Consider the following 12740-nt stretch of genomic DNA (forward strand, 5'->3'; position numbering starts at 1 on the left):
CTATTCGCCTGCAGTCCGTTATCGCTGACTATTCGCGTGCAGCTCGTTATCGCTGACTATTCGCGTGTAGTCCGTTATCGCTGACTATTCGCGTGCAGTCCGTTATCGCTGACTATTCGCGTGCAGTCCGTTATCGCTGACTATTCGCGTGCAGCTCATTATCGCTGACTATTCGCGTGCAGCTCATTATCGCTGACTATTCGCGTGCAGCTCATTATCGCTGACTATTCGCGTGCAGCTCATTATCGCTGATTATTCGCGTGCAGTTCGTTATCGCTGACTATTCGCGTGCAGCTCATTATCGCTGATTATTCGCGTGCAGTTCGTTATCGCTGACTATTCGCGTGCAGTCCGTTATCGCTGACTATTCGCGTGCAGTCCGTTATCGCTGACTATTCGCGTGCAGTCCGTTATCGCTGACTATTCGCGTGCAGTCCGTTATCGCTGACTATTCGCGTGCAGTCCGTTATCGCTGACTATTCGCGTGCAGTCCGTTATCGCTGATTATTTGCTTGCAGTCCGTTATCGCTGACTATTCGCGTGCAGTCCGTTATCGCTGACTATTCGCGTGCAGTCCGTTATCGCTGACTATTCGCGTGCAGCTTGTTATCGCTGACTATTCGCGTGCTGTCCGTTATCGCTGACTATTCGCGTGCAGTCCGTTATCGCTGACTATTCGCGTGCAGTCCGTTATCGCTGATTATTCGCGTGCAGTTCGTTATCGCTGACTATTCGCGTGCAGCTCGTTATCGCTGACTATTCGCGTGCAGCTCGTTATCGCTGACTGTCACTGGCTTCTCGTTCCGTTTTAACGCTCCCCGCTTCACATAGAGGGTCAAGCACAGAGCAACGACGAACTCTGCCTGTGTGAGCGCCAGCGCCTGTGTAGTCGCCTACCCGAGTGCCGTCCCGGGTAGAGGGGCCATTAGTCAGAACTCATTCAGCTCAGCAAGTCTCCCCCAGTGTGCCGGGTCTCTCCAGGATGTTCCTTTACAAGGGTGGCCCTAGTTGACCTGATGTTCCTTGTGTTGTAAGGAGTCTCCACCCTTGCCTGCAGCTCGGGGTTTGCCCCTCCGGTGCCTTAAGATGCTCACAACCTTCAACAAGTGTCGGCGGACAAATCGTTCGCCCGTTTCCCCCGGCTACCCCATACCCATGGACGCCTGGCTTGCCTAAAGGTTCACGTGTGTAGGGAGGTAAGCTGCTGCCTGGCTGCTCTGGCAGTGGCTTATCTCAGGATTAGGTGTTGAGATGCAGCGTCCCTGGGTACTGGGATTGCAGCGATGAGCAGCGGCCGTGTCACTGCAGCCTTATAAACCGCCAGCGCCACCCGCGATTCCCCATGAATGGTGGCGGTAGTAAGCACCTGTGAGACTGCGATACGACGAGGGCGAGCGCCACGATCCTTACCCTTAAATCAATGACTCTGTTGTCCAGCCGCGTGTCCTGGTTTACAGTCGCTCTTCCTTCCTAAAGGAAAAAAACACAAAACAGCAGAGTAACGGAATAGTGAGGGGCTGAGTCCACTCGCAGCGTCCTCCAGGGGGCGCTGGCTAGAGCGTGGTAAACGGCGAGTGGAGAAGAGATGCTAAATGTAAGAGTGCCGCTCCCATCAGCGGTCAGTGCTTGCTGGGAGTTGTAGTCCCACAACACCGTGAGACCAGCAGGCTGCAGATGAGATCAGGTACGAGCATGCTGTAAGGGCCCGGCAGCGGGTACACTGACCGCTGTGCCCGCTACACAGCCCTCATCCCCGCAGCTTTTACATGAGATGTTGGGAATCTAGAAATCAGGCATTGGCTGCATTCCAAGTCCCATGAGTTCATTCTTCCATCGCCGGAGCTCCGGGGGGCTAGCTTTTAGTGGTTCTATTTTGGGGATCACCCCCTTAGTGGGTTGTCTTTTGGCTGGGTGTTTGCGGTAGTGCTTACTGTACGGGTTGTTCTGACCACACTGATAATACACTGCAGTCCTGCTGACCTGCACTGCATCCCTGCCTTCTCGCCGTGACCACAGAACTATTTTCTGTACATTTTTTATGTTCCCGTAAGGGATTTAACCCCGCGATGCTCTGATAATACACTGCAGTACTCCTGAACAAGGACTACGGGACTAACGATCAGCACTACGACTGTTCGTCAGTCATTACGTCTGGACAGCATTGGTCTGATGTAAAAGGCCCTTCAGACTTTAGAGCTGCAGGTATATAAGCCCTTCAGGGTCGTGAGAGCGTTCAGAGACCCTCTAATAGTCCCAATTAGTATAAATAAGGCTTCATAGCCGAAGCGGATCAATGACTGGTGGGAGAAGGCGCCCGCAGCGTCAGGAGCCTCACTATAGAGCGTGGCACATAACGACTGCTGACCATGCCCGCCTCCTGGTGCCTAACGTGCCACATGGCATCCTTCTATCGGTGCGTGGAGGGTCTAACGCTGACCTGCAGCCCACTAGAATGCCATCACACTCCGCTGCCATTGGATGTCACTGATGGCGCCGTCCTCGAGGCCTTCAGGACCACTCCTGATCACTTACAGGGGCGTTCCCGACATGGGAATAGTCAACCCTCCATCGGAAACGGACTGGCGCTCCGGCCCATCGCTGTACGCACAGCTTTCATTGGAGCGAAGGAAACTGTGCGGCGCATGTTACAAGGCTGTTCACGTAGCCCCCCGGGTACGGAGGCAGCGCGGTGCTGCACTCTGGTCATCGCTCCCACTCACTTCAATGAGAGCTATAGAGACAGCGAAGCGCATGGCAGCCAGGTGGTCGGCGACTACAGCGGAGGCTTCCATCTCTTCAGCCACGTTCACACGTTAGATATCTGCTGCGGATCGTGTTGTTCACCCTTTACATGAAATTCACAGCATGGAATCATTAAAAAATCCAAACCGCAGGTCAATTTACACTACGATGTCCAGAAGGGCCGGCTGTCCTGCCATGCATCTGGGGCCGCAGCGCCTGGTACTACATGCAGGCTCTCCACGGTTCTGGAGTGGGTTCGCCGTGAGCGTCGCCCACAAATCCCCACTGCAGGTCGACCTCCAGATTGTCTTCTGCAGGGGGGATGAGATCCTGAAGGGTCGTCCTCTTGGCCGCCCTGTGAGATGTATCACACAAGGTGTGCGCCGCGGGTGAAGATACCCTTCTGATCCTGCAGAGCATCTCACCTCTTCCCCTTCGCCGTCAGGGCGCATCGCATCTTCCAGCTGCAGCGGTAGGCGGGGCTCGGCGGCGCTGATCACGGAGATCTGAAAGTCAGGACAGAAAGAACTTCAGCAGAAGTGGGACAGATATCTGCAAACGGCCGGCTGCGTGAAACTGCAGAGCAGCAACTACAACCGCAAGCGTGGCGGCAAACAGGCGGGCTGAGCGGATGGTACACAGCGCGGGCATTACCCAGCACTGGGCATATCCTACCATCCTCCACACTAACAAGGCTGTTCACACAGAAGGTTTTGCCGTTAGCAGCTCGTCAGCAGAACTGATGAAGCCTGAAGACTCGTCGCGCCGCCAGGACTACCGAGTGGGAAATCCGTCACAGGACCACCGATTGGACTATTAGTGCATCGGCTGTAGTATCAAACATTTTGTTATAACTTCTGTTTTCAAGATCTCTGCTTGCTGTCAGCCTTGTCTAAATTCAGAGGCTGAAACCCCCATAGAGATCCAAGGACGAGGCGGATATTCCCTCCAAACCTGCATGCGTTACATCCGTGGTGGCAATCCCTCTGCACGCTCCATGCTGAGTCCCACCGTTCTCAGTCACACGCGGCCGGCGCTCCACACCTATATCTGTAGTATCTGCACAGTGTAGCGGGGTCTCACAGCGGAGGGCTTCCCAGAACGGCATTGGGTGCAGACAGATACAATGTATCGGGGAGGTCACTTACCCTCTCGATGTGAAGCTCCACCTCCTGCTGGCTGCAGCTCTCGATCTTCTGCTCCACCTTCCGCACGATCCCTTCCACATCGATGATGCTTTCCTTGGTGATACTGAAGAAGACACAAGACAAGGACAACATTCAGACGGAGGGTCGGAGGACGTAAAGGGGTCTTCCTCTGACGAGGTCATTTGTATACATTTCCAATCATCCTCTGCTTCCTCCTCCTCTGCTAACCACAGCTGTGGCCCCTCTTGTCCAGGGCCCGAAGCAGATGCCCGTTCTGCTTCTATGGTACATTCGCCCTTCCAAAAGTTATATATATACCTTCAACATAACATGCCAGTTACCAATGTTATCAGAAGGCTGCTAACACACAAAGCTACTCAAGCACAACCCGACAGCCGGAGCCCCGGGGGCCACAGCAGCCATTCCTAGAGTTTTACCAGAGGAACCCCCAAAAACAAGATTTCTGTACTTGCCATAAAATCTCTTTCTCGTCTCATGCTGAAGACCGTAAGAAGGTCTCAAGGAGGGTCAGAGAATGGCACGGAGGGGTGGAGATGAATAGAGGATGGAAACCATGCTGTTCACACCAGCGAAAGAAATGTTAGGGGACAAATCTGAGAGGAGGAGGAGGAGGAGGAGGGCTTCCTGGCCTTCATCATGGTTTGAATGACAGGTCCCCCATATGCATCGCGGCTTCAAACACCACGCCATGGGGCAATGAGAATCACCGAACGCCTTCCATCTTGACCTTCTTCAAAAGTTGAGACGCAAAGAACGTACAACAACTAGAATGCTATCCATGGAGTTAGTGGAGCGTCCACTGCTCACACTGAGGGGTCCTGAGACTCGGCCATAGAGATTGGCCAGCCCGATGTCTGGTGACCCAACCTTTGGTGAGGTGCCTGAAAGACTTCGCCGATGTGCTGGACAGATGGATACATGAAGATCGACATCAAGGATGTCTATGGAGGACAGAAACTCCATGGAGGCAATGACACATCTTAGTGACTCCACGCCTGAATGTTCGTTAAGTAGAATATTTACTGGGAGAAGCCTTGGAGGCCCGAGAACAGAGACCCCAGAACGGTCTTGTTTTAACGGAGGGCCTTCGCTTCTGTTCCTGTGTGGCTTTCACGCTGTCCGAGTTTCGGGAGCTGGAGCGGCAAAAAAAAATGAAAGTGGGTTCTCTTGCTTTGCAATGCTCTTGTAGGTCTGTGATATGGAGAGAGAGAACTTATCACCAGTAGTCTCCAAAAAGGCTTGAGCCAACCAAGGGAAGACCCGTTAGGACTCCTTAGAGGAAGTATCTAGTATTTAAGCCACGGTACGGTGTGCTGTTACTGAAGCCACCAATGTGTGAGCTAAGAGTCCGGCCGTCTCCAGGAAAGCTCTGCATATAGACTTCCATGCTTGGGCTATCTGAGAAGATCCGGAGAGAATACCTTGGCGGATGCCTTAATGACCCAAGGACCGCCCTGAGTCCCAAACCTACAGCATCAAAACAAAGTTTTAGTTAGTGACTATCTTCCTGTCACGAAGGTCTTGAAGAGTGTCCGCCCAGAGGGAGAGTAGAGCGTTCCACCAGATGGGACACTGTAGGAAGAGTCTGATCTGTGACCTGAACGATATCCCTCATGGCGACCATCAGTGGCAGCAGCTATACTCCATGGTCCAAGATGTCCCCCAATGACACAGAGGAGATCATTGGATTTCAACCCTGGGAAACCCCGCTTCTAAAAAGGCAGGCGAAGGGGTGGCCGAAGCGTTCAGTAACTAAGGTCCGGGCCGGCGCTGAGCGGGATTGTGATGGTTGGAAACAAAAAGGGACAAAAAAAACTCAGAAACATAAAACACAGAAATTAAAGGACAAAAACAAATCTAAAAAATGTAAAACTTTAGATGCCAAAAGCATCGGGGTAGAAGATAGACGTGTTCGGTGAGGGATCGCAGGAGACGCTCTGGTCTGGCTTTTCCTCCCAGCGGCTCGGTCCTGGCTTGATATCAGGCGGCTATACTGTGTGAGGTGCGGCAGAGCTTGGGACGCCACATGCAGAGAAACCGCAGCAGCAGCACCTACCGCCCAGCGTCAGCTATACCATACAGCTTCATGCACAAACATGCCAGGCCACGTATTAATACCGTTACGTGCAGGGACGTAAAACACCAGTCTAAACTGGTGTGTGTGTGTGTGTGTGGGGGGGGGGGGGGGGAGGGGGGGGGGACACGTGGGCTGGCACAGGGCGGGAGGCATTGGGGGAGGGGGGGCGTGGGTCGGCACAGGGCGGGAAGCATTAGGGGGGCGTGGGCTGGCACAGTGGCAGGAGGCATCGGGGGGGGGCAGTACAGGGCAGGAGGCATGGGGGGGGGCGTGGGTCGGCACAGGGCGGGAAGCATCGGGGGGGGGGGGGGGGGGGGCGTGGGCCGGCACAGTGGCGGGAGGCATCAGGGGAGGGGGGGGACACGTGGGCTGGCACAGGGCGGGCCGGCACAGTTGCGGGAGGCATCGGGGGTGGGGGCAGTACAGGACGGGAGGCATCAGGGGGCGTGGGCCGGCACAGTGGCGGGAGGCATTGAGGGGGCATTACAGGGCGGAAGGCATCGGGGAAGGGGGGGGGGACGACACGTGGGCTGGCACGGGGGGGGGGGGGGGCACAGTGGCGGGAGGCATCGGGTGGGCCACGGGCCGGCACAGTGGCGGGAGGCCGACACAGGACGGGAGGCATCGGGGGCCGCGGATCGGCACAGTGACGGGAGGCAGTACAGGGCGGGAGGCATCGGGGGGCCGTGGACCGGCACAGGACGGGAGGCAGTACAGGGCGGGAGGCATCGGGGGCCGTGGGCCGGCACAGTGGCGGGAGGCAGTACAGGGTGGGAAGCATCGTGGGCTGTGGGCGGCTGCTGTATTCAGGATGGATTGCAGAGGGGTGAGTTGAGCGGCAGACGGATCCGTAGCGTTGCAGCAGTCGGGATGGGAATGCATTCCACAGAAAGAATATGGCAGATTCTGGAGGTGTTTTTGAGGCGCAGGCGACATGAGCGACAAAGTGACTCAATATTGGAAATAAAGTAAAGGCGAGTCAAATATGACCCAAGGCAGCGGATGTGCTGTGGGAAAAAAGAACTCCTACCACATAGGCACATTCCAGTTAGAGAAGGGTCAGTCAACAGAGAATACTATGGGGTCTCCAGTAGGTTCGGTCAAGGTCATCAGAGAGCCCACGGCCCATCCAGTAAGAGCCGAGCGTCAGCAGCTACAGAGTATGAAGAGTTCGGGGGTCCTTTAATAAGACACTACGACTCGGGGTTACAGGAGGAGCCCGGCGCCCACTACAAGCCCAAACTAACACATTCCTCATCTGCAGCCGGCAGGACTCGCCCGATCTTTACGCCTTCAGCCTTTTTTGCAGGAAATTAACACAGCCAAAAAACTCGTCAAGCTAATTGGTAGGACTGGAGATGCAGCGCCCACACACTGATCAAAGCGGCCTCAGTAATTTGCTGTGCCGTCCTTAACATAAAGGAGCCATTCTGACATAGGGCTGAGAGCTGCGGTACCCAGGGGGGCACACAGGAGGGTGGTCCGCGCTGATTAGTAGCCATAGGAGGATGTCAGTCACTGAAGGGATGAATGCCGGGTGTTCTCGCCTCTACCCATGCCCTCGGGGCGGCTGGCTCTCCACTTTCACTGACCCCTTTGTCATGTACAGTGTCAGGTAGATCATTAGTCAGAAAATTAATGAGCGCCCTGAAGACGGAGACAATCTCCCCGACACATCCGTCATACGGAGGGGGGTTCATCAGCTTCCTCCGACACCAGAATGTTACAGAGGGGAAGACCAGGCAGGAGGATGGCGGTCCAGCCTGAAGGTCCTCACCACTGATCATGGACAGCAGACGTTCGGTTCTTCCTTGTGAAGGCCGCCATGTGTGGACAGAACCGTCTTCATTCACCGGTTTACATACAATGAAGCCACATCGGAGGGATTCTGAGAAGTCGTAGATGGATCTCCCCATCCAGCCTGCCAGGACGCTGCGTACCATATACGAGCAGACGCCAGGACGGACATCCCACTCATCTCCATAAGTGGCCGTCACATCAGTCAGTCGCAGGTGAAGACGAAAGAAAAAGGGGGAAGCAAAACCCAAGGGTGGCAAAAGCTGGAGTCCCGGAACCTTTAAAGAGGAGTGGTGGAGGTGCTGCCAGCCAGGTGAAAGAACTGGTAGACTGGCGCAACTCTCTAGTGAAAAGGCGGGAGGCGCTGGCACAAGGGCAGACTTATTCAGGACAGTATTGGGATCCTACTGCCGGATTTAACTCACTAAATAAAAGAGAAGTCGCATCTCATCCCATCGCCTCACTGGGAAGGTGTGCCAACGTACCACTTCTTCTGTTGGTAGACGTTCGTTATTTGCTCTGCTTTTCACCCATTAAGCCGTTCATGAGGGATCTTGTCTTCGCTGCAGGGAAGCCCCAAGCCAGTGACAGCCGGCCCCGGTGGGTCGGTCACTAGAACAGGCAGAGCTGATGGCGGGAGGTCAGGGCAGGTGGTAGTCAGGCCAGAGGCCAAGTTCAGGACAAGCAGCGCTCTGAGCGTATCGGCAAGGGATGCCAGCCCCCTGGATGAGACACGAGGGACCTTACTGCTCAGGCAGCCTCCAGTGGGGTTGTGGATGGGAAGCCTGGGTGTGCGCTGGTTCTCCAAGGCCGCTCTCACGCATGCGATCGCTGAACGCCGCGTTCAAAACTGCAGTGTTTTACCACCACGTATTGTACCACCTTCTACAGCGCTGAGCGCACCCATCAGCGGACTGTGCTTAAACACACAGGAACACAGCAGAAAGCACTGGAATATTGGGCATTACCCCATTGAAGAACCGCAATAACAAGGTATAAACCAGTGCGTGAGGCCTAGGAGGCGAGCCAAGCACGCAAGTGGGGGGCTAAGAGAAGCGGCCATAGGATACACCCACAGAGCTAACGGTCCGCCTGCAGTCACCACTAGAGGGAGCCGTAAGAGGGTTGCTCAGTTTCAGGTTATGGCTGCATTCAGACAGCGCAGCTAAATTAAACTCACCTGCTCCGGGCGATGCAGGTCTTCCTTCCTTCGCGGAAACGTCTTTCTTTGGCCCGGCGGATGTGCCCGGCGCGCCGAGCACATCCGCCGGGCCGGAGAAAGAAGATCAGGCCGCGAAGAAGGGAAGATCCAGAACGTCCAGAGAGGTGAGTAATTCTTATTTTCAGCCCTTATGTCCGCGGGGCAGGAGGGACCCGCTGCGGATTCTCCATGGAGAATCCGTAACGGGCCGGATTTTCCCCGTGGACGTGAGGCCTTAGGGAAAGTCAACTAAACTGCAGCTGCGCCAATCTGACGGAGCTGCATCCGGTCCTGCTGCTGAACCCCGTGCTCACGCATGACGGAAGTGGAAGACGACTAACACTGCAGACGTGACTGCCCCCTAGTGGTGTAGGAGGAGCAGCGGGAGGCTAAACATCTACTAAAGGCCCTTCCTCCTCCTCGGGCTAAAAACATAAAAACTGAAGGAAATGGAAGAAAACCGAACAGGAGCCCACCAAGAGCAGCGCGCCTTTACTGTGACGCCCCCGGGGCTACGAACCGTCAGGAGCGTCTGCGACCGCCGGATCAGGGTTTGCCCGCTTCTTCTAAAACTGAAATTTTGCACATTGCATAGAAATCTCTCATTTTGGGAAAGTTGGGTGGCTACAAGTCTAAGTACCAGTAGAGCCCACCCAACTCATGCCAGCTGCTGCCCACCCATCAGGACAACAGTGCGCTCTGCGCCTTCACTTTCTTTCTTCCCTCGCTGCCTTAAAATATCATAACGTGACTCCCCAGATCGCCGGTTGAGCTCCCCGCGGGACAAGCTATTACTTCATGCTACCCCTCACTATGACAGAAGTACTGCGGCATCTAGAAGGGGAGGGCAGTGGATTTTATTGCCATTTTTCCCCCCCGGTTTTGGCCTCCATGACTGCAGTCCCCCTCCGCGGCCGCTTCCACCAGATCCCATAGATGTGTGCAGGGACTTACCGCCCTGGATACGGCTTTCTAGTTTGTCACGCTAAATGGGATTGATATCCGGACTTTGGGCAGCCAATGAGGTTTGCAGAAGTTTCTGCTCCCACACACTTCGTGCCGCATGACATGGTACTCGTCATGTTGGTGGAGACATGAAGCTGTACAGAGTATTACCACAGGGGAGGTGATGCCACATTGTCCGGGAGGTCTATATACCCATTGGTGTTGGGGGTGACTTCACTATAACCAATGGTCCTGGTCTATCCGACCACACCCCATTGTCAGCGCTACACCTGGTGACATCCCCTCACCACACCCCATTGTCAGCTCTACACCTGGTGACATCCCACCACCACACCCCATTGTCAGCTCTACACCTGGTGACATCCCCTCACCACACCCCATTGTCAGCGCTACACCTGGTAACATCCCCCCCACCAGCTCTACAACTGGTAACATCCCCCCCACCAGACCCCGTTGGCAGCTCTACACCTGGTGACATCCCCCCCACCAGACCCTGTTGTCAGCTCTACACGTGGTGACATCCCCCCATCAGACGCCGTTGTCAGCTCTACACGTGGTGACATCCCCCCACCAGACCCCGTTGTCAGTTCTACACGTGGTGACATCCCCCCACCAGACCCCGTTGTCAGTTCTACACGTGGTGACATCCCCCCACCAGACCCCGTTGTCAGTTCTACACCTGGTGACATCCCCCCACCAGACCCCGTTGTCAGCTCTACACCTGGTGACATCCCCCCATCAGACCCCGTTGTCAGCTCTACACCTGGTGACATCCCCCCATCAGACGCCGTTGTCAGCTCTACACGTGGTGACATCCCCCCACCAGACCCCGTTGTCAGTTCTACACGTGGTGACATCCCCCCACCAGACCCCGTTGTCAGTTCTACACGTGGTGACATCCCCCCACCAGACCCCGTTGTCAGTTCTACACCTGGTGACATCCCCCCACCAGACCCCATTGTCAGCTCTACACGTGGTAACATCCCCCCCACCAGACCCCATTGTCAGCGCTACACCTGGTAACATCCCCCCCACCAGACCCCGTTGTCAGCTCTACACCTTGTGACATCCCCTCACCAGACCCTGTTGTCAGCTCTACATCTGGTGACATCCCCCCACCAGACCCCGTTGTCAGCGCTACACCTGGTAACATCCCCCCCACCAGACCCCGTTGTCAGCTCTACACCTGGTGACATCCCACCACCATACCCTGTTGTCAGCTCTACACCTGGTGACATCCCTCCACCAGACCCCGTTGTCAGCTCTACACCTGGTGACATCCCACCACCAGACCCCGTTGTCAGCTCTACACCTGGTGACATCCCTCCACCAGACCCCGTTGTCAGCTCTACACCTGGTGACATCCCACCACCAGACCCCGTTGTCAGCTCTACACCTTGTCACATCCCCCCACCAGACCCCGTTGTCAGCTCTACACCTGGTGACATCCCCCCACCAGACCCCGTTGTCAGCTCTACACCTGGTGACATCCCCCCACCAGACCCCGTTGTCAGCTCTACACCTGGTGACATCCCCCCACCAGACCCCGTTGTCAGCTCTACACCTGGTGGTTTCTGTTCTGGGGTCTCATGTGGGATCCTCTCCTTTATACCTGATGATACACATCACCTGAGCGCACCGAACTGCTGGGGGGGGGGCAAAATTAGTGGCAACATAGAGTATAATGTATTCAAAAACTTTTAAAAGATTCTACGTGGAGTGAAATGAAAAAACTGATGATGTAGTCAAGAACTGGCATCCTCAATCCAAATGTGGTTGAACTTTGGTGGAAACGGCTCCAATTCCGGGGCGACGGCACTCTGCTATCAACGCGCACACAATCCAGCAAGTGGGGCCGCCTAGTCCAAAACGTCAAGTTAAGTGTGGGGTCCGTGGAAAAAAATCACCCAAGCCCATCTTCATATGCATCTGGTAGCGGCTCGCTGGTCCACGGCTGCTCACACCTTTCCAGAAGCCGGAACCAATCGAATGCTCCCCGGCTCTTTTGACGATGCATCATGGAGACCAGACTGGGCACACAGGATGAAAGCTGGCCCATCACTACGATCCGGGGACTGAAGTCCGGTCCATGCAATGGAAGCATCCAGAATCACCTCCAAAGAAGGCACGTGCCCAGCCCTCAGCAGGTCATGCCCACAGTCTTTTGGGACCGGCACGGAGGAGTCTTGATGGATTTTGCAGCAGAGGGTCCCACAATTACTGCGGACACTGCGGGAGGCCATCAGAACCAGGAGACCGGGGCATGGTCCTTCAGGAGGCAGGCACCCAGTCACAGCTCGCATGATGCCCAGATGGAAGCACACTGCCGCGGGCATGAAGTTCTCCCGCACCAGCGGACATCCAGCTCTTACCAAGAATGAAGCCATTGCCCAGATGATGAGACTCTGATTGGCTCTTGGAGCGACTTCTATAGAGATGCGAGCCGTGTGGGACCTCCTAGGTGGCACCGATATAGAGAAGGACTAAGAGCCAGGCCGCTGCCCTCAGTCCAGGAAGTGGGTCGGGGAAAGCTTTAAGGAGCGCCCCTCCTGGCTCATGTGCTCCTTCTTGCGAGGCATCGTTTTGGGATACATCAGTCTTTATGGAGACGGGCTGCCCGGCTCCGGGATCCTGTGCTTCCTGCTCTGGAGCGGCGGCTCTCCGGTCACAGGACGACCCCACTGCAATTAAAATAATGCCCAGCGCTGCGTCCTGGCGACTGCTGTGATGGAGGGCATCACCAGGCGACCGCTGTAGCAGAACATTCCCAGACTCCTGGCATCACGGT

General features: G+C 55.6%; 1 protein-coding gene across 1 annotated transcript in view; it reads right to left on the reverse strand.

Annotated features, from left to right (window-relative positions):
* DARS1 (aspartyl-tRNA synthetase 1) overlaps positions 1 to 12740 on the reverse strand; it is a 70010-nt gene that overhangs the window by 35295 nt on the left and 21975 nt on the right. The window contains exons 4-6 of the mRNA XM_066575159.1: positions 3891 to 3993; positions 3168 to 3248; positions 1411 to 1470 (exon numbers count right to left, since the gene is read on the reverse strand). Of these exons, the coding sequence (XP_066431256.1) occupies positions 1411 to 1470; positions 3168 to 3248; positions 3891 to 3993 (244 nt within the window). The remainder of the gene's footprint in view (positions 1 to 1410; positions 1471 to 3167; positions 3249 to 3890; positions 3994 to 12740) is intronic.

The sequence above is a fragment of the Eleutherodactylus coqui genome, chromosome 8, assembly GCF_035609145.1.
Source record: "Eleutherodactylus coqui strain aEleCoq1 chromosome 8, aEleCoq1.hap1, whole genome shotgun sequence".
In the NCBI taxonomy this organism is placed as follows: domain Eukaryota; kingdom Metazoa; phylum Chordata; class Amphibia; order Anura; family Eleutherodactylidae; genus Eleutherodactylus; species Eleutherodactylus coqui.